We start from the raw sequence: 22,178 nt of genomic DNA, 5'->3' as shown, positions 1-22,178 counted from the left end.
TTCAGTCACGTGACAGGAAGCGGAAACGAAAGAAGACACCGCCCGGAAAAGCAACACGGAGACCCGGAGCAACTTGGCTGATTGCAGTTTTTACCCCCGAAAGCCTATCCTGGATCTTATTAAGATGTAGCTTGAGCGGTGCATGTTCAAGATTACTTAATGCGGGTTAATTATCCGATAATCAGTCTATGGTGCTTATGAGAATGGCAAAATAAAAAGGTTGGGTTTTTGCCCCCTCCCCCTTAAAAAAGCTTGAATTTTTAATTTATTTTTGCGGGAGAGAGGTGAGTGCATGCCTCTGGGAGAAAAGGGCATTCTGACCCGCTTTAGGGACCAGGGGATTGTCTTGCTCTTTGGGATTCATCGGGAGCAGAGCAGAGCAGGGCAAGGGTGCCACTTTCGTAGTGTTTTGACATTGGAGCTGGAGAAGGCAGGCGCGGAAGCTCCTTGAAAACTGCTGCACCGACAGAAAGGCGGCGGCGGCGGCGAAACTGCAGCAGCAGCGGAGGAGGGAAGAGAGCTGAGCCAAAGGAACAAGGCGGCTGCTGAACGGGTGAGGCTGGTCGAGGAGGACTCGATCCCCCCCCACCCATGCCCGCGCCCCCCTCGCCATTCCTGCTGCCAAGAGACTCCGCAGCCCGCCCGCCTTGCTGCAGGCTGCCTGCCAGAAGCCCTGGCTGCTGGGGCGGAGAACAAAGGGCGGCTTATAGAGGGGGGATGAGAAGCGCCTCAGTAGGGCGAGATGCCTGCTCGAGGGATAGAAGTACGAAGAGCCGGGGGGGGGGTGCGGGGTGGAGGGAGCGCTTGGGCTTGGCGCAGGACTTTCAGGAGCTGATCTCCTCAACGTTTCTGCAGCGGGGTTCAGCCGCGCCAAACTTCATTTATCTTGAGCATGTCTGTAACTAGTTTTCAACCAAAGGTTCACAAATGTAGCAGAGAAATGAAAAGATAGTTCCCAGTCCCCTACCCCTACCCCCACCTCCACCAAGTAGATACCAGGAATAGCCACTGGAGAAAATACTATGCTAGAATAAATAAGGATATTACTTTTCCTCCAGGTAAGTGTAAAAGAACTGGCACTCGAAAGGCATCTCTTTTGTCCAGTTAGCAAGGTTACTTCCAAGGGTGGGGGGAGGGGGGCAAGCACCCCCTCAGACAAGCAGTTTGCCCCCCTTCTGTTTCGGAAATCTAATATGTTAGAGATGGCTCATCCACCCATAAATGCATTTTGCCCCTTCTGTGCCCCCACCTTTTTTTTCTGGTGCTGCCTCTGGCCTCTTATCTTTTCCTCCAGATTTAGTGGGGCAGAAGGTTATGTGGACTAAAGGTAAAGTGTGCTGTCGAGTCAACCACAGAGCCATGTAGTTTTCTGGGTAGAATACAGGAGGGGTTTACCATTGCCATCTCCCATGCAGTATGAGATGATGCCTTTCAGCATCTTGGGTGTTTCCCTAAGTCTGGGAAACATACCAGCAGGGATTCGAACCAGCAACCTCTGGCTTGCTAGTCAAGTCATTTCCCTGCTGCGCCATTAGGTAGCAATAGTAAACCCCTCCTGTATTCTACCAAAGAAAACCACAGGGCTCTGTGGTCACCAGGAGTTGACGACACACCTTTATATGGACTAGAGCCCACATTATCAGATGCATGATATGGTAGATAAATATACACACAGATGGGTTGTGCGTGGGAGGGATGTATACAGTTGGGCCAAATGGCCGTGAATGTAAAAGTCTGTGAGTGTTAACATAGGAAGCTGCTTTACACCTTCAGACCATCTACTTCAAAATTGTCTGTCATGACTGGCAGCAGGGTTTCAGAGGGTCATTTTTCCGCCCTGCTTGGAACCTTTTGCATAGAAGCTGTTCCACTGAACGAAGATCTTTCTCAGCTGTGAAGCTCACTAGGTGACTTTGAGCCAGTCACACACACTCAGCTCAGCCTACCTCACAGGGTTGCTTTGCGGATAAAAGTGGCCAACTCACATCTGTGTAAGCTCAGTGGAGGAAGGATGGGATACAAATGTGAACAACAATAATAAATACAGTTGTATCAGAATCATAGTGGACAAGTCACCATCCAACCAAGGTAGAAACCATAGCTCAGTGAGAAGAGGACATGCTTTAGATGCAGAAAGTCCTTGGTTCAATCCCTGGTATCTGGGAAAGGGCCCTGCCTGACATCTTGTGGGGTTGCTTACATTTCATACAGGTAGACTAGTGGTATAAGGTAGCTTCCAGCCTCAGCTCCCCACCTGTAAAATGGGAATAATTGTGACCATCATCATAAGGTGGTTGTGAGGTAAAAGATGGAGTGTGGGACACTTTGCATTTCTGAAAAGGGATAATTCACAGCAGTCATTCTCTGTAAGAAACAAGGACAGATGTTTTCTTGTTCTTTTAAGGCTGCCTGGTGACTTCTGAGGATGTGGCCAAGTGATTCATGAAGGAGCAGCTGAATCCAAACTGATGAATTTTCTACTGTGTCATCCTACAGGAGAATTGTGGGAACATGGCCTCATTAGGTAAGGATTCCTCTCCCATCTATAGCCTACTTTCCTTAAGGAAAGTACCACTCTATCAACTTTGCAATGTCTGGACCGATTTGAACCAAAATTGGTACAGTTGCAGGGACACCTCCATGGTGTAGTTTGTGATGATGTCATCCACCCAAATTCAAGATGGTGGATGCCTGAACGTTTGAGGCACAAGTGGGCTAACTTGTGAAGATGGTAATTATAGCACGTAAGATTATAGTGAAAGAAAAGTGGGCAGATTAGTTCTTACCAGAACTACTAGTTTTGGACTGGAAATGAGAATGCTCAAAATATTGACTTCTCTTTGCAGCCTCACCGTTTAAGGATGCCTATCTGAACTGTGACCTTCATTTACCCCCATCTTGTGAATGAGCAATATGTACTTTGAGCAAGACTGGTTAAGCAAATGTCCAAGGGGCATGTTTCCTAAAGGTAGTTGACTAAGTGGAGTGTGCTTATTTAACCAGATGCATTTATTTACTTAAATGCATTGATATTCCTTCTTGTTACAATGCTTTTAGTTTTGGAGCAAAAATATAGTGGGGGAAAGCAACAACATTGAAATATAGCAACACCAGAACCAGCTGTCCCAACTCAGTAACAACACTGTAACAATCTCGGCCCCTTCTAACTTGGGGAGAGACTCCTGCCTGAAACCTTGGAGAGTTGCTGCCAGTCAGTGTAGAGCAGGGATTCTCAACGTGTGGGTCCCCAGATGTAACTGGACTTCAACTCCCATAATTCCCAACCAAAGACCACTGGGGCCAGGCATTATGGGAGTTGAAGTCCAGTAACATCTGGGGACCCGCACGTTGAGAAACCCTGGTGTAGAGAATACTGATCTAGATGGACTAATGGTCTGATTCAGTATAAGGCAGCTTCATGTGTTGGAGGAGAGCTGGTCTTGTGGTAGCAAGCATGACTTGTCCCCTTTGCTAAGCAAGGTCTGCCCTGTTGCTTATGAATGGCAAACTACATGTGTGAGCACTGCAAGATATTCCTCTTAGGGGATGGAGCCGCTCTGGGAAGAGCATCTAGGTTCCAAATTCCCTCCCTGGCATCTCCAAGATAGGGCTGAGAGAGATTCCTGCCGGCAACATGGGAGAAGCCTCTGTAGACAGTACTGAGCTAGATGGCCAATGGTCTGACTCGGTATATGGCAGCTTCCTGTGTCACTATGTTCCATGTGAACCTCCAACAAGTAGGGATGTGCATGAACCCATTTGGAGGCCCTTTTAAGGGCCTCTGAACCAGTTTGTAAAAACTGGCTGTTCGGCCAGTTTGAAGGCCCGAGTGTGTGGGGTTGGACTTGAAGGGCAGGGGAGGGTGCACATACCCCTCCCTCTGCTTCCCCCCCTCCCCAGTACTCCGTTATCAAAGGCTCCGTTAACAAAGGAGAGCTGGCCTTGTGGTAGCAAGCATGACTTGTCCCCTTAGCTAAGCAGGGTCCGCCCTGGTTGCATATGAAAGGGAGACTAGAAGTGTGAGCACTGTCAGATATTCCCCTCAGGGGATGGAGCCACTCTGGGAAGAGCAGAAGGTTTCAAGTTCCCTCCCAGGCAGCATCTCCAAAATAGGGCTGAGAGAGACTCCTGCCTGCAACCTTGGAGAAGCTGCTGCCAGTCTGTGAAGACAATACTGAGCTAGATGGACCAATGGTCTGACTCAGTATATGGCAGCTTCCTATGTTCCTTCGGGGCGGCAGCGTGCCTCCCTGCCACATCGTCCTCTCTTTGGCCGGAAGTACCTGGTGTGTGCGCGCACGCTGGGCATGCGTATCCGCCATGCACCTGCGCAAGTGCAATGTGCACATGCCTGCGCACTAGGTACTTCCTGGGACTTCCAGGCAAAGAGGGGACGGGGCGGCAGGGAGGTATGCTGCTGCCCCGAAGGAGCCTTTGATACCGGAGCACCAGAAGTGGGTGGGGAAGCGGAGGGAGGGGGAAGCGCCCCCTCCCCTGCCCTTCAAGTCCGACCCACCTACCCCACCTTCGAACTTCCCCCGCCCGGTTCCGTAAACATCCCTACCAACAAGATTGTGTTTCTGTAGATTGGCACCGCTACAGAAAAGGCACTGCTCAAGTGCAGGACGATAATTCCAGGGTGGCAGCTTGCCCGGGTGCCTGCAGATTTAACGTGTAGTGCTGGAGCCACACAATGGGCTGACGTGACCAGGAGGAATGGACAAGCATGGTGTGGAGGGTGCTGCTGTGTGTGAGCAGCAAGTCCCCACCACCACCAATTTAGTCTGGCTCCTAAATTTTTGAGCTGTTTCCAAGAGCCAAAGAAAATGTCTTGGTGCCTGTCCTAGTGGATACAATGCTAGATCGTGTAAACCAGGGATTCTCAATGTTGGGTCCCCAGATGTTATTGGACCAATTCCCACAATCTCCAGCCCCAATGGCCTTCAGTTGGGGATTATGGGAGTTGAAGTACAATAACATCTGGGGACCCAGCATTGAGAATCCCTGGTGTAAACAATAGTGTGCAGACTAAGCTCCATTAAAACCAATGAAACAAGTTAAACATAGCTAACTTAAGTCCCATTAATTTCAATGCAACATAGTTGTGACTAATTTAGTCTGGATGTTGCCCAGTTAGTTTTTGTGATTGTGGTATTTAGCCTTTGGTTGTTTCTCTAATTTGCAGGGTTTTTGTGGGGTTCTACTGAAGTGCCCAACATCAAGCAGGAGCTATTAAATGGCAGCCTTTCTGGGGATTTGCACACAAACCCCTCTGCTGTAGTCTCTCCCACCCACCAGGAGATTAAAATATGCTTCTTTCTCAAATGTCTTTATTTTATTAGAGTTCTCTAGTGTGACAATAAAGCTAGAAGAAGAAGAAGAAGAAGAGGTACCATGGCTTCCGAATAACCAGGGATCAGAGGAAAATAAGAGCTTCCCAGGTGCCTGCTTAGGTGAGGGGTCGATTTCACTGAGGATGCATGCATTATTATTGCAAACATCTCTTTTTTCAGATCACCCATATGATACTTTTTCCTGACAGAACATTCCTAAGGTTAGGATGGACATTTTTGGGTGTGAACATTCCTAGGGTTTGGATGGACATGTTTGGGTGTGAAGGGCTATACATCTTTATGAATTCCCCTCCTAAAGAAGCCCACCAAATCTTTAGAGATTTTTAGAAAATTTACTGAGCCATTCCTGTTTGACTGAGATTGCTGCTGTTTGTTTATAGTTTGTCGTGTGTGTGTGTGTTAAATTGTAATGTCATTGGTATTGGGCGGCGGGCGGACCACCCCTTCCTTCCTTATTTAATTTGATTCAGCTCTGGCCTAGAGACAATGATGTCCCTATAACCACCTGAAACTTCATGGTTGTTTCAGAATGTTTGCTGATTTTGTAAAGTTAATCAGTTTTAGCTCATCTAAATTTGTTCTTGCTTCCCAAATGCCAGGGTTATTAGTGAAGGAAAACTTAAGTTAATTATATATTTGAGCTAAAGTAACAATAGATCAAGGAAGAAGCAGTAAACAAATGTGTATGTGACAACTAGTTTCCTATTAAGAGAGGATTGGAATGCTGATGTGTTTTTCCAAGTTAAGATTTTGTATCAACATGAGAAAATGTAGGATAAAAAGAGGAGATTCAGCTGCAAGTTGCCTTTGGGCTTCCTCACAACTCTTTCCTTACAATCCTCCTTGAATTTTGCTCCTTGAAATTATTTTTCAAGAAATGCGCTTTGTAATGCCATGTGTTGATGTCTTAAACTTTGTCTATGTTTGTGCCTATATATGTTGTACTAGAAGCTGTATAAGTAGCTTGTTTTTCTCTTGGGTACCTCTAAATCTGGATCATGATCCATTGACCATCCATCAGAATGGGCTCTGCACCTGCATGGGACCTCACAAAAAGGAAGCATTGAAATTACTGTCATTACAAAACCCTCATGAGCAACATGAACCCATGTGTGGTGTAATTTCTGGACTGGAGTCCTGCACACACTAGTTTCCTAATACAGCTAACACCTAATCTAAATACTGGGGTGTGAGGTCATCAACCCAAGGCGAACTGTGACCATATCATCATCGTTAGCTTCATTTATAATTGAATAAGCTGCACTGGGTTTCTTAACTTTTTTTACTCAAAGCCTGGAAGTGAATTCTAAAAACATGAAAAACTACCCTGGGTGACATTTTATTTCTCTTATTTATTTAAGAACAGGCACATATCTCACTTTCCAAGAGAATTCAAGGCAGCTACCAACAAATCAATATGAACAATACCAATGTAACAAAGTACCATAAAACAGGAGCAGAATTAAAACCAGCAAGTCAAAAAAATAAATTCAACAAGAGCATAAAACCAAGTTGCACATTGGATAGCCTAAATAATTAAGGGCGACTTCAAAAAGGGCTGTTGAAGCAGTGTTTCCATTTGCACATGAAAAGCATTGGGGAGGATGTCAAGTTGTCGCTCAAGTGGAAGTGAATGATCAAATTCCTTCTGATTTATGTCTGTGTGTTTCCTTCGTAAGCAGGATTTCCTGTTCCCAAATCGGATGTGATCCATGAAGGAAATCCATGGATTCCAGAGCCTGTTTCAAAAGAAAAGGAGATCCCAACGGACTACAGCTCGGGTAAGGGATCAAAAACGTGTAGACAAACTCTTCGAATTGGACTTTGCTTCCCACATGAACTGCAGCCCAAGTCTGCCTGTTCCGACTATAAAGGGTCTCTCTCGACAGGCCAAAAAACCCCAAGTGGCTGAAGTGGCTTGAAGTCCTCCTGGCTGGCATGCAAAGCAACTGAGTGCGCATGTGAGGACGCCGCAAAACTGTTGCGCTAGCTAGTTGTGATCAGTCGGGAGGCTGCACTCCAGACTAGTGTTGTGCTATAGCACACATGCTCGCACAACACTTGTACAACTGCAGCAAACCTAATTGGGGAGCTTCTGCGCAAGAGCACTGTAGCACAAGACTGCAGTTCTGCAAATCCTAGGGTTGTTTTTTTTTTTTTACTGTGCTAACACAACTTTGCTCGTTTTGAAAGTGCACCATTACTCTGGTGTACTTGGGGATGTCAGCCGTTGTCAGGGAAGGAGGAGGTGCTGACCGAGCGCTTTTATTTTGCTGTTGATCAACAGTAATCTTTTTATTTGTCAGCTAGTACTCCCTACCTCTTCACCTCCCAACTGCTAAGGAAGATTATTTGCAACGAGAGAGAGAATCGGAGATGCACAACAGAAGGAAAAAGTCCAGGCAGTGGCTTCTCTTTCCCTGTCTCAGTATGACTTCAGGCCCGCCCGTTTTTGTGTGTGTTTTGCTTGACATCCTTGAAAGCACTGATCAGGCAAAGTCCTCCTCAAAGTGTAACATGTAGCTTGTCTCCATATTATGGGGAAAATTGGGGAGGAGAGCTAGTCTTGATATTGTGAGCCTGAATTGATCCCTATGCTAGGCAGGGCCTATCCTGGTTTGCATTTGGAGGGGTGATGACTGCTGTAAGATATCCCCTTTAGGGGATGGGGCCGTAGCTCAGTGGCAGAGCATCTGTTTTGCATGCAGAAGGGCCCAGGTTCCCTCCCTGGCAGCATCTCCAGGTAGGGCTGGGAGAGACTTCCTATATGAAACCTTGGAGAGCCACTGCCAGTTGCTGTAGACAATACTGAGCTCGAGGGCCCAATGGTCTGACTCAGTATAATGCAGCTTCCTATATTTTGAACTCAAATATTGGTTGATATCCACCCCTGCCAGCCAAAACAAAAAGGCGGCCCGCAGGGACGAACCCTCTCTGTTGTTGCCTTGAAACACTGGAATGCACTCCCTGCTGCAATAAGAGCCTCCCCATCTCTGACATTTTAAAAGTCTCTAAAGACTCCCCCCCCCCCATGCTTTTTAACTGGACTGTGTCTAAATTGTTCTAAGGTCTTCATTTTTAATCTGGTGGTGATGGTGATAGTTTTTACATTTCTGTCCCGCTCATCTTCCAAGGAGCCCAGTCCATGGTTATGTTTCTCCTCACTATCTGTGAGGTAGGTTAGGCTGAGAGATATGTGACTGGCCCAGAGTCACCCAGTGAGTTTCATGTCTGAATGGGGATTTGAACTCAGGCCTCTCTGGTCCCAGTTCAACCACTATACCACACGGTTGTTGTAAACTGCTCAGATACGGAAGTTTGTGGCAGTCTACAAATTTGAAAGATAGATAAATAAATAAAGCATCACTTCTGACCACCTCAACGTATACCTTTCCCCCGATCAGAGCTTCCAGATGTGATAATCAAGCTGGAGCAGGAAGAGGAGCCATGTGCTCCATGTTACCAGAGTTCGAAGGGCAGTGTAACATTCCATGGGACCCACTCAGGTGAGCGAGATTAAACTAACTCCACTAACATAAGAATTCTGCCTCCCAACGGTGCCCAGCTAGATGCTTCTCATGAGGCCAACAGCCTTCTCTGTTTTTAATTTGTTCTCAGGATCTGGTAGTTGGAGGTAAACGGTCTCTGAACATGGAGGCTCTGTCTAGCTGTCATGAATCATATGGTGGCGAGGCACTATAGCCAGAGTATATGCTTTGCATGCAGAAGGTCCTATATTCAAACTCCAGTTAAAGGAGGTTGCAAGGCTCAGAAAGAGGCTGCTTGTAGGTTGCTGCTGATTGGGGTAGATTCTCACATGCTAGGGAGGCCAGTGGTCTTGGTCAATGTGAACTTCATGATAGCTGTTGAAACAACAACAAATATTTATATACTGCTTTTCAACAAGAGTTTCCAAAGCGGTTTACATAGAGAAATAATAAATAAGCTCTATCCTCCATAGAACTTGCTTTCTTTTGAATGAAAAGGACCTTGGAGGTCTTCTAATCCAAACCCTGACCCCTGCTCAGGGTAGAAATCTGCTGGAGCATCCCTGACAAATGGCTCTCTAGCTGCAGTCTGAAACCCTCCCTCCTGCCTTAAAGGAAAGACCGCCACTGTGCAAGGCAGATTGTTCCACTGTCCGGCAGCAACAGAGAACCAGTCTGCTCCTTCTTCTGTGTAGCAGCCCTTCAGAATTTTCCTCTCTTGTTTTCTCTTCTCGGGGCTAAACATACCCAGTTCCTCAAACCATTCCTCTCTGTTGCCCTCAGAACCTGTTCAAGCTTATCAATGTGCTTCTAAGAATGCCTTAGAGTTCAGAACTGGACACAGTGGTTGAGGAGGAGAAAGTCATCCCATAGACATTAAAAGGGCATGGCCTAACTAGTCCTTTCACTTTCAGTGCAACTACTTTGACTAATTTCTCTCCTCGTGACATATCTCATGTCCCTATTCCAAGTGAGGTCAGACCAACACAGAACAGAATGGAGCTATTCTGGAGCATGTTGCTGTCTTCACAGGCCTGGTTGGGATCAACTGCCATCACACACACACACACACACACACACACACACACACACACACACACACACACTCTCACACTCCCTCTCTCTTATATACACACACACACACACACCTCCTGCTCAGTTGTCTCCTGCAGTGACCATTCAAGCAGGCTGTTACATCAAATGGATAGAGTAAAGTTTCTTCCTCTCTCGTGGACATGTTTGTCAGATTTCTATCCTGTTCTATCCCATAAGCTCAGAGCGACTTACAGCCATTGAACAAACAATAATTCTGTTGCCAAGGGGCTCACAATCGGTTAAAAAAAGTTCAGAGTGGGAGCAGGATGACAGCCCTTCTCAGGCCAATGGAGGGTCCTTGCTCCTTAGCCTCGTCCTGTGCTGCAGCTTGATGGCAAGCTGTGGAGGACGCAGTTCTTAAGAACATAAGAACAGCCCTGCTGGATCAGGCCCAAGGCCCATCTAGTCCATCATCTTGTTTCACATAGTGGCCCACCAGATGCCCCTGGAAGCCTACAGGCAGGAATTGAGGGCATGCCCTCTCTCCTGCTGTTACTCCCCCGGCAACTGGTACTCGGGCATCCTGCCTTTGAGGTTGGAGGTGGCCCACAGCCCTCTGACTAGTAGCTGATGATAGACCTCTCCTCCACGAAGTCATCCAAACCCCTTTTAAAGCCATCCAGGTTATTGGCTGTCACCACATCTTGTGGCAGAGAATTCCACAAGCCGATGATGCGTTGTGTGAAAAAGTACTTCCGTTTGTTGGTCCTAGACCTCCTGGCAATCAATTTCATGGGGTGACCCCAAGTTCTATTGTTATGTGAGAGGGAGAAGAATTTCTCTCTATCCACTTTCTCCACACCATGCATGATTTTATAGGCCTCTATCATGTCTCCCCACAGTCATTTTTTTTCTAAACTAAAAAGCCCCAGGCGTTGTAGCCTTGTCTCATAAGAAAGGTGCTCTAGACCCCTGATCATCTTGGTTGCCCTCTTCTGCACCTTTTCCAGTTCTACAATGTCCTCTTTTAGATGTGGTGACCAGAATTGTATGCAGTACTCCAGGTGTGGCCGCACCATAGTTTTGTATAAGGGCATTACAATATTAGCCGTTTTATTTTCAATCCCCTTCTTAATGATCCCTAGCATGGAATTGGCCTGTTTCACAGCTGTCACACATTGAGTCGACACTTTCAACGAGCTGTCCACCACGACCCCAAGATCCCTCTCCTGGTCATTCACTGACAGCTCAGATCCCATCAGCGTATACGTGAAGTTGGGTTTTTTCATCCCAGTATGCATCACTTTACACTTGCCAACACTGAACCCCATTTGCCATTTTGTTGCCCCCTCACCCTGTTTGGAGAGAGATACTTTTAGAGCTCCTCACAATCCGTTCTGGATTTCACTATCCTAAATCGTTGGGTGTCATCTGCAAATTTGGCCACCCCAACTTATAGATAATTTATGGATAAACTAAAAAGCACTGATCTGAGTACAGATCCCTGGGGGACCCCACTTCTTTCTTCCCTCCATTGTGAAAACTCTCCATTTATACCTACCCTCTGTTTCCTGTCCTTCAACCAGTTAGCAATCCACACATGTACTTGTCCCTTTATTCCATGACAGCTAAGTTTTCTCAGGAGTCTTTTATGAGGAACTTGGTTGAAAGCTTTTTAGGAGTCCAGGTGTACTATTGCAACCGGGTCACCTTTATCCACATACCTGTTGACACCTTCAAAGAACTCAAAGGTTCATGAGGCAAGATTTACCCTTGCAGAAGCCATGCTGGTTCTCTCCCAGCTGGGCCTGTTCTTCTATGTGCTTAACAATTTTATCCTTGAGAATGCTTTCCATCAATTTGCCTATAACAGATGTTAAGCTAACAGGCCTGTAATTTCCCAGATCACCCCGGATACCTTTTTGAAAATTGGTGTTACATTTGCTACTTTCCAGTCCTCTGATACAGAGCCTGATTGTAGGGATAAGTTATATATTTTTGCAAGGAGGTCGGCAATTACACATTTGAGTTCTTTAAGGACTCTTGGATGGATGCTATCATACCTCTAATGATTGAATCGCCCACTACAAGGCAGCTCCCACCCCACAGAGGAGTATCCCCTGTGTGATAAGATATGGGCTCATCATCCACAGAAGGAGCTGCTTTTAAGGGAGCATTTCCCACTTCCTCAGACAGAATGAGACCTTCATTCTCCCTGACAGCAGAGGAGCTATCAGCTTTGGAATGGGATGCCACTACCACGTCCCTGAAGGTCCCATCCGCATGCCTCTCTGAGCTTCTCCAGATCCGCCACCTTGGTCTCCAGAGAACGAACTGTTCCCTGAGAGCCAGGAGCTCCTTGCACTGACCACACACCCATGGCTTCAGCCCATGGAGCAAACAGTCATACATGTGACACACTGTGCAATACACTGGGTAGTGCCCCCTCCCCTGCTGGCTTTCTATCTTCATAACTGGTTTTGTTGGCTGTTTACAGTATTCTTCTCCGAAAATAATTCAATTAATAGCTGGAAATGTGTGGAAGTGGCTGAGTTATGGGGTCCTTGAGTTCAGCAGCTATTTTGAGAGCTAGTTGGAAAGCTGTTGAGGCAGATTTGGCCTACCAGTTGCCTCCCTTTGTTCTAGAGCAGTCATTCAACTGTTGTTGGACTACAACTCCCATCATCCCCAAGCATAATTGCCAATAAGGGATGATGGAAGTCGTAGTCCAATATCTGCAGGAGGGCCAAAGTTGTGCATCCTTGCTCTAAAGCAGGCCTGCTCAACTTAGCCCCCCCTAGTTGTTTTTGGACTACAACTCCCATAATCCCCAGCCACAGTGGCCAATAGCCAGGGATTATGGGAGTTGTAGACCAACATCTGCAGGAGGGCCAAAGTTGAGCAGCCCTGCTCTAAAGCTTTTCTACAAGCTCTTTGTTAAAGAGCTGACTGTGACCTGATAAAAGCTGATAATGCATCTCTCTTTATGCCAGTAGGAGATGGACCTGCAGGAAACTTTATAGGAGAAACTCCATATTACTCAAATTGCGGGAGAAGCCTCAGTGATAAGCCAGACCTTATAAAACACGAGAGCCAGCCTACAGCTGAGAAACCACATAAATGCTCACGCTGTGCCAAGAGCTTCATGAAAAGATCCAACCTCCGCACACATGAGAGAATCCATACGGGAGAAAAGCCGTTCCGGTGCTCTGAATGCGGGAACAGCTTCAGTGATGGGTCCAGCCTCATTCGACACAAAAGGAAACACACTGGAGAGAAACCGTACAGTTGCTCGGAGTGTGGGAAAAGGTTCAACCAGAGCTCCAGCCTCATAAGGCATGAAAGAAGCCACACAGAGCAGAGACCATACAAATGCTTAGAATGCGGCAAAAGGTTCAACCAGAGTTCAACCCTGGTCCGACATGAGAGAATCCACCGAGAACAGCGACCATACAAATGTTCACGCTGTGGCAAACGATTCATCCAGAGCTCCAGCCTCCTTGCACACGAGAGAATCCACTCTGGGGAGAAACCATATCAATGCACCATGTGTGGAAAAGGTTTCGTTCAAAGATCCAACCTCCTTATTCATGAGATGAAACACACTGGTCTGAAACCATTTAAGTGTCCCGAGTGTGGGAAAGGTTTTAATCAGAATTCAAGTCTTGTCATACACAGAAGAATCCACACAGGAGAAAAACCATACAACTGTTCCCATTGCGGAAGACGTTTCAGTGACAAATCAAGCCTTAATAAACACGAGAGAGCCCACAGAGGAGACAAACCGTATAAGTGCTCAAACTGTGGGAAAAGCTTTGTTCGAAGGTCACACCTCCTCACACACGAGAGGATCCACACAGGAGTGAAGCCGTTCAAATGCTCGGACTGCGGGAAATGTTTCAGTAGCCGTTCGCACCTTATCAGGCACGCTGGAACCCACACGGGGGAGAAACCCTACGATTGCTCTTTTTGTGGTAAAAGTTTCAACAGGAAATCCAATCTGACAAATCACGAGAGGACCCACACAGGAGAGAAACCATATAAATGCCCTGACTGTGGGAAAAGCTTCAGTGACAGGTCGAGCCTGATCAAGCATGGGAGAATCCACACGGGTGAGAAACCATACAGCTGTTCAGCTTGCGAGAAAAGCTTCAGCGACAAATCGAGCCTCATCCGACATGAGAGAATCCACACGGAGGAGAAGCCGTATAAATGCTCGGACTGTGGGAAAGGCTTCAACCAGAGTTCAAGCCTCATTGTCCACGAGAGAACCCATACAGGAGAGAAACCGTTCAAGTGTTCAGATTGTGGCAAAGGCTTCATTAGGAGAACGATTCTTAATAAGCATGAGAGAACCCACATGGAAGAGAAGCAGTAAAGATTGGGACTGTAGGTTAAGATGCTATGGTGACAGTCCAAGCACTCTTAGACATGAGGAACTCCTATTGGAAGCAGATGTAGTTTAGTGGAGGAGCTATGAACTAGGATATTGCTCCTGGTTCAGACACTGCCTCTGCCAGGATCTTAGGTAGTTTTAGGCGAGTCATTAGTCTCACCGCCCCCATCCGACGGGATGTGGCTTCACACATGGGCCGCAATCCAGCACAGAAGGAGGTTTGCTTAAGCCTATTTAGCCCATGATATAAAGAGGCTAAACTCAGAGTTGGATTTCTAACTCTCATATCTTTCTTACAGAGTTGATGTCCGTATAAGGGGGAAATTTGCAAAATGGATCTGATTGGCTTCCAGTTTGCATGCACCCAGTAATGTAGCCATGTCCACCGTGTTCATACACACATGCTTTTCAGACCCTGATTTCGCTTAGCTCCCGCTGCCATGTCCTCTTGTCTCCATTGAGTAAAAACATCTCTGGTGAAGTGGCTTAAAGTTTCAAGACGGAGGACAAGGTTATGCATCAGTAGAAAGAGACTCGATTAGGCATCCTAATGAATAGTCTATTTTTGTCTTCTGTTGAGCTTAAGAGCAGGTTCTGAAAAAACGGCAATGACAATGAGCTTGTGTAACGCACTGTTGCAAGATCTAGTGATGGCTGCTAGATTAGATGGCTTATTACAGAGTTTTAGAGAAATTCATGGAGGAAAATGGGCCTGTCAGCAGTTCTTAGGCATGACAGCTAAATAGAATGTCTGTTTTCAACAGTAATATGCCTCTGCGTATCAAATGATGGGGAGGGCACATATTGGGGGTGGGTGTTGCCTTTATGCCTTGCTTCTAGGCTTTCTAAACGCATGCGGCCAGCCCCTGTCAGCAAAAGGATGCTGGGTTAGATGGATCCGTTTCTGATCTTAGGTTCTTATGCAGGGGTGAAGACAGATATTCTAAAGCAGGGGTTCTCAACTTTGGGTCTCCCAATGGTTGGCCATTGTGGCTGGGGATGATAGGAGTTGTAGCCCAACATAATCTATGGAACCAAGGTTGGAAACCTCTGTTCTGAAGTGTGTTGGAAGAGGCTTGCATCCATCTTTTCTGCATTAAGAGATTTGTTTTCAGAGCAAAGAGTGCATGTTCAACCACACTTTGGCTGTATGTCTGTATGCCTAGTTCCACATAGTGTTCCACGAACATAAGGGTCTGTGTGCAGTGGCATACCTGCTGTGCTGCACCCCGCCTATCCAAGGGCAGGGTTGCACATGCTGGTTCTGTTCGATCAGAAACCCAGCCATGCTTGGTGAGTTCAGAGAGGCTCCAAGGGTCCAAAGAATTGTGTCAGCACTGAAGCAACAATTTCCCCCACCACTCCTAATGGGAGAAGGATCACCCTAGCATGGATAGATTTTTGGATCGAACGGAACTAGCATACGCGCCCTGCTCTTGAATTGGTGGGACATTGTGCAGTTTGTAAGCAGTCAGCATGTATACAGATCTCTGGGTGTCCTGTTGTTCAGATATTATCCAATGCATGTACAACAGTACCCTTCCTATCTGTACCCTGTATCCAGGTCCACTTTTAAATTGAGCACATGTACAATCATTCACCCAAAACCATGTACATGTGTGCAGACACCTGTAGGCATGTACAACATAATGTCTGAATAGGGCTTGTCTTCACCCTAATTCTGCTCCCCCTAGGGTCTGTTCGAATTTGTTCTTCATTCCAGCAACAACTACCCACTCCACCCTAAGCCTTATGACACATGGCAAATTGCTTTTGAGGTCAAAGAGCATTTCAGAAAGCTGTTAGTGAAATGGCACCGGGGAGCCTGTTGTCCAAAGACAGATTGTCAGACATCTCAGTTGGGTCCATCAAAGTAGCTCCTTGGACCCTGACCTAAGTGTGCAGACAGGTCGTAATAAATCCAAACTCCCTGCAGAAGAAAAATGAGCTGCTGGCATCTTGAATATGTTACACAGAGTGAAATCGGTCTGCTGATTTTGATCCAGCAGGGATGCTTTCTTAATGACGCTACCAATGTGTTATCAAGTGAGGGTGCAAAGAAGAGTGTTCTCGGTGGCCCCTCCACCTGGGAACTCACCAGAATCCAAGCCTGAACAGTTTTTTGTAAGTGTCCTAAAGCCTAACTGCTCAGGTTTGCTTTTGGGGTTCAGTTCAGAATGAAACTGGCAAAAGGTGGAGGGAAAGCTGGGTAAAATTTCACCTTGTTCTTCTGGAAGGATTTTGTTACCTACCCTGAGCCTTCAGCAAGTGGCTGGCTTAGAAAACTCTAAATAAACTAAAAACGTTTTGTATTATGTTGTCCTATGTGAAAAGCAGTGGGATAAAAGATGAGAGCTGTCACCTTTTATTTTAGGTGGTTTTTTTTTAATGCTCTAGTCTAAAGAGTGTACAGACATAGCAAACATATATCAATATCTTACCTTATTTGCAATCAGTTGGTTCAGTTTCTTTATTTCAGTCTGTGATCAGCTTAATGCCAACTTTAAACCTTATATTACATTTTAAAAGACTCATAAAGTAATATTTCTAAAAATATTACTTTATCACCTACATAAGAGCATTCATTACTAGTCCTTACCTGTAAGCAAAAGCACATAACTGAGCAACTGTGTGAGTGACTCCTGTAAATTAGTAATAACAAACACACAAAATTTAGACCTTACATGCAAAAGTGTTTGCATGGCAGGGAGAAAAAAACATACTGAAGACAACTATTTTCAATTAAACAATAAAAAATGGGGTGATAAATACAGTAATATGTAAACAATAAATAACATATCAGTTGCATCACCTTAAGTGGATCAAGTCATAGAGGTCAGTCACACAGTCAAAAACAGTGTTCTACCTGGGTTTGGGAGCTGTGTATACTCCCAACTTTTAGTTGTGTGGAAGCAAGGTAGGAGGAAAACCTCAGTAGCTCTTCCTCACAATCACTGCTTCCACACAATCACTTCTACTCAGGTTTTCCTCTTGCTTCCAAAAATCATTTTCTGCATATATATCTCAAACCATTGCTCTAACAGGAAAAAAATACGAAAATTGTAGAGCATCAAATCGGCATGCTGGACATAGGGAGAATGGGGCATGGCCAGCTCAGGGTAGCGTGCCTGGCCTGGGTGGTGGAAAGTGGCAGAGGGGAGGGAAGATAGAGTGGGGGGGTTTGATGTGGGGAGCTTTGTTGGCCTCCTGTGGCCCAGAGAAATTCCTGCCCCCTGCCGCTCCATTATCCAGACGCGCCTGATGCCGACACTGCCTTTGTCCAAAGGGCAACTTCAAACTTCAATGCCAGCATGAACAGAGTGCAAGAAGGCATCCCACATCTATTTGCAAAGCTTCCTAGGTTTCCTCTGGCTTATAGCCATGGAACGACTCCCCACAGATCCTGGAAGGCATTGCCCAAGAACTGTGTGTGTCATAATCTTCGCATAGGTAAAGGAATGCTCCTAATTCCACTCCTGGGATATCTGCCCGCGGCTAGCTTGCTGTGTGTGTATGAAGGTTTCCAGAGAAGGCATTTAATGAGATGGTAGTGGTGTACCCCATCTTCAATTAAAAACTGAGCATGGAGCTCTATTGGAGACTGGACTACTGTATGACTGGTCATGCTTTGATAGTGGCACTGTGTGTATTGATCGAATGTGTATATTGCCCCAAACTTCTGTCTCTGGGCAGTTTACGACAACATAGAAAACACAAAACTAAAACTACAGTTAAATTAAAAAGCTTGTGTGGAAAGATAAGTCTTTAGGGCAGGGCTTCTCAACGTGTGGGTCCCCAGATGTTATTGGACTTCAGCTCCCATAATCCCCAGCCCCAGTGGCCTTTGGTTGGGAATTATGGGAGTTGAAGTCTAATTACATCTGGGGACCCACAGGTTGAGAAGCCCTGCTTTAGGGCCTGTTTAAAAGTTATCAGAGATGAGGAGGCTCTTATCTCAACATTCCAGAGTCTTGGGCCAGCAACAGAGAAGGCCCATCCCTGTGTGACCACCAGACAGGCTGGTGGCAGCTATAGATGGACATCTCCGGATGATCTCAATGGCCAATGGGGCTCATGGCGAAGAAGTCGTTCTCTTAAAGACCCAGGGCCTAAGCTGTTTAGGGCTTTATAGGTTATAACCAGCACCTTGTGTTTTGCCCAGAAATGTATTGGTAGCCAGTGTAGCTCTTTTAGTATAGGAGTAATACAGTCTCTTCGACATGACTCGGAGACCAACCTGGCTGCTGCATCCTTTACCAACTGCAGTTTCTGGACTATGTACAAAGGCAGCCCCACATAGAGCGCATTGCAGTAGTCAAGTCTGGAAGTTACCAGAATATGAGAGAGAGCCAGCGTGGTATAGTGGTTAGAGTGCTGGACTAGGACCGGGGAGACCCGAGTTCAAATCCCCATTCAGCCATGAAACTAGCTGGGTGACTCTGGGCCAGTCACTTCTCTCTCAGCCTAACCTACTTCACAGGGTGGTTGTGAAAAAGAAACTCAAGTATGTAGTACTCTGGGCTCCTTGGAGGAAGAGCAGGATATAAATGTAATAATAATAATAATAATAATAATAATTAATATGTACCACTGTTCTGAGGTTGTTCATCTCAATAAACAGACACAGCTGGCGTATCAGCAGAAGCTGATAGAAAGCACCTCTGACCACCACCTCAGCCTAGGACATTAGGGAGAGTTGTAGATCCAGAAGCACTCCTAGACTGCCCACCTGTTCCTTCTGGGGAAGTATGACCCCATCCAGAACAGGCAAATCAAAACTGTCTCCCAACTTCTGACCCTGCAGAATAAGTACCTCTGTCTTATCTAGCTTGAGTCTGTTTGTTATCCCTCATCCAGCCTATTACTGTCTCCAGGCAGGCATTTAGAGAGGTTGTGCCTTCTGGTGATGTTGACATGGAGAAATAGATTTGAGTGTCATCAGCATACTGATAACACCCTGCACCACACCTCCTGATGATCTCTACCAGTGGTTTCATGTAGATGTTAAAAAGCATTGGAGACAGTATGGAGTCCTGGGGGATGCCATACAAAAGTTCACATTTTGAAGAGTGACATTCTCTAAGCAACACTATCTGGAATCTGCCCAAAAGTTAGGAATGGAAGGAACCACCACAAAGCAGTGCCTCCGACCCCCCAACCCTCTCAAGAAGCTCCAGAAGGATACTATGGTCAATAGTATTGAAAGCCATCGAGAGATCAACGCCAACTCCTCAACCAAGTCTGTGAGCTCAGTTAAGGACTCTGTTGGGCAGTGGGGTGATTGGTACACCAACAGAAGTCCCAGTCTATCCCTGGTCTGCAGACTTAAGTACACACTCGATATGACCAGATACTTTGAAAGGAATCCTGGAAAGGGAGTTGTTATTCTTATAGACCACAGCCACTCCATATCCCTACCCACATCACCTCACCTGCTCCTCAACAGAGTACCCTGGAGGGAGAAACTGAGACCAAACTGGACCACCAGCCTCCCACAGTCAAGTCTCTGTGATAAATACCATGTCAGCCCCTTCATCCAGAATCAAATCATGGATGATTTCTGATTTATTCTGGACTGACATTACAAAGGAGCAAAGTAAGGTTCTGTGGCTAGTTAGCATTGCTCCCCAAGGTCAAAGAGCTGGCAGGGCAGCGGGAAGGGGAAACAGCTATTAGATTTCTGATTTCCCTTCCCCTGTAACAGCCTGCTGGCCTGCCAATGTTACTTCTTCAAGCCCCCCATTACCACCGGATTAGCTGCCCCACAGTCAATGGACACTCCTCGTCTCCCCATCTCCAGACCTAGACACACAGTAAATTGAAGCTCTCTCAACAGCAGCTTCAGCTTCTTGTACAATCATACAATAGCATACTCTGACCCAGTCATCAGTCCAACACTGAAGGCCCAGCACCAAAGGCCAATAGATATGTGCACAGAACAGGCGACGGCCAGTTTGACAGCGGTGTGTGTGGGGGTTACCTTTAAAGAGCAGGGAGGGTGCTTTTACGCACGCACACACACACACACACACACACCCCGCTTCCCCCCCGCCAGCACTGTGATTAAAACCGGTCCCAGGGGGCGGCAGGGTACCTCCTTGCTGCCCTGATGCATGCCACGCACTTCCGGTCCAACGCATACCAGGGTGGCAAGAAGGTATGTTGCTGCCCCGTGCGACCATTTTTAATCACAGCGCCAGTGGAAACGCCACAGGGTGGGTGGGTTAGAGCAACTTCCCTGCTCCTTATAGGTAAACCCCACCACCACCACTGAACCAGCAGAAACGTCAAACTGATTTGGAGGTCTGTAAAAGGGTCTCCAAACTGGTTCATGCACATCCCTAAAGGCTGTCTCCCGCCACCGGCTGCGCTACCATGCCCTCCCTTGTAAACACTCAGAAACTGAGAGTCTCTCTTCTCACGAAAGATTCCAAAACAGGGCTGATGTAATTAGTGCCCACAGGTGGAAATTACTGGGCAATCAGGAGAGGAAGGTCACAATGTAAACAAAGCAGTGCAACAGCTGAGCAGAGCTAGTCTTCTGGCTAGCCAAGCCAGGCTAGAGGGGAGGGAAGCTGCAATAAATCTCTTGGTCCAGGCCAAGGAGATGAGCTGGCAAAGTCCAAGCCTCGTACTTTCTTCTCCAGTCCACTCCCTGTTGAGGTTCCTGTACCGTCTCAGTGTTCTTTCAGGTGCTCTTTTGGAAACTGCCTGCAAGGTTACTTGCAAGTTGACATTATGTTCATTACTCCCGTCAGGGTTACAGGAGAATTAGAGAAGTGTCCCTCCATTGAAAAAAGGATAAAGGGTTTTTTAACAGAGTACCGCAAGCAATGACCAAGTTAATGCATAATGCACTTGCCATGCTTGCTGTCAAGAAGGAACTGAGCCCGAGCACTCCGGACCTCAATGAGAGGGCCCTCCGTGCCTTTGGAGTGCAAAAAGGACATCAGGCAGACTTCTTGTTTAAGTAATACGCCAAGCTATATTGTGGACGGTGCAGATGTTATTGGGTGGCTTCAGAATCATGGTTTATTTTAACTAAAATAAACATCGAGGCTAGTTACACGATTGTAGAAAATCGGGCTAGTGAGAACCACTGGGCTTGGCTGCGAGCCTGGTGGTTCTTGAGCGGGTAGACCGCCCCTAAAACAGTGCTCTGAGCACTCCGCAAATCCGGGTTTTTAAAATTGTGAGTAGCCGCGGCACGGCTCCGCGCCACGGTTACTCACAAATAGACCTCCAGCAGGAGGCTGAAAAACAGCCTCCTGGCTTGGGGGTCTCCCCAGTATGCCCTGCACGCTTGTGCAGGGCATACTGGAGCTTCCGGGGGCCATGCGGCCCCCAAACTCCCCAGCCCCCGCCGGCTCCATTACGGAGCCGGCAATCGTGTGGCCGGCCAATCTGGCCGCCCAGGGCTCCCGCCCTGATTGTCTGCAGGGATAGCAGGCTTAGTCCGCTCTCCTTGCTGAGCTTCTCAAACCAGGTCTCACTGATCGTGAGACCCGGCTAATGGAGCCTATCCCCACGATCACTAGAAAGCGGGCTAAAGGAGACTAGCCTGCTTTCTAGTGATGGCTGCTAGCCTGCCTAATTCCCCCTTCCCTTAAATGTGGTTAATGGAGTGAGCACTCTGTTAACCTTGTTTTTTTTTTTATTGTGTGCCGCCGCGGCACGCAGTGACACGAGTAGACCCCCGACCAGGAGGCAACAAGCCTCCCGGCCTCGGGGGTCCCCCCAGAATGCCCCACACACCCATGTGGGGCATCCTGGGACTTCCGTGGGCTGGGGGGCCCTGATCCCTGCCGCCACTACCAGCTCCGTGATGGAGCTGGTAGTCGTGTGGGCAGCCAATCTGGCCGCTCAAGGTTTCACAACTGATCAGCTGCTAAGCCCGCTCTTCTC

The 22,178-nt window shown here is 47.0% G+C and overlaps 1 protein-coding gene across 3 annotated transcripts; it reads left to right on the top strand.

The window, feature by feature from the left end:
* Positions 1-13: 13 nt before the first annotated feature.
* Positions 14-16,725, top strand: LOC128343077 (zinc finger protein OZF-like). Of its 3 annotated transcripts, none has more exons than XM_053291576.1 (6): positions 14-553; positions 2,405-2,524; positions 5,343-5,453; positions 7,037-7,135; positions 8,759-8,860; positions 12,871-16,725. In XM_053291576.1, exons 2-6 carry the CDS (start codon positions 2,512-2,514, stop codon positions 14,253-14,255), a joined length of 1,710 nt encoding a protein of 569 aa, XP_053147551.1. In that variant the 5' UTR covers positions 14-553; positions 2,405-2,511; the 3' UTR covers positions 14,256-16,725. The 3 variants fall into 3 exon arrangements, with proteins under 3 accessions (XP_053147551.1, XP_053147550.1, XP_053147549.1); XM_053291575.1 differs by having other exon boundaries at positions 7,034-7,135; positions 12,874-16,725; XM_053291574.1 differs by having other exon boundaries at positions 7,034-7,135.
* The last annotated feature ends 5,453 nt before the right edge of the window (positions 16,726-22,178 follow it).

Source organism: Hemicordylus capensis, chromosome 2, assembly GCF_027244095.1.
Source record: "Hemicordylus capensis ecotype Gifberg chromosome 2, rHemCap1.1.pri, whole genome shotgun sequence".
Classification (NCBI taxonomy): Eukaryota; Metazoa; Chordata; class Lepidosauria; order Squamata; family Cordylidae; genus Hemicordylus; species Hemicordylus capensis.
The sequence above is the reverse complement of the archived record's forward strand: the minus strand, read 5'-3'. Positions and strand labels throughout refer to the sequence as shown.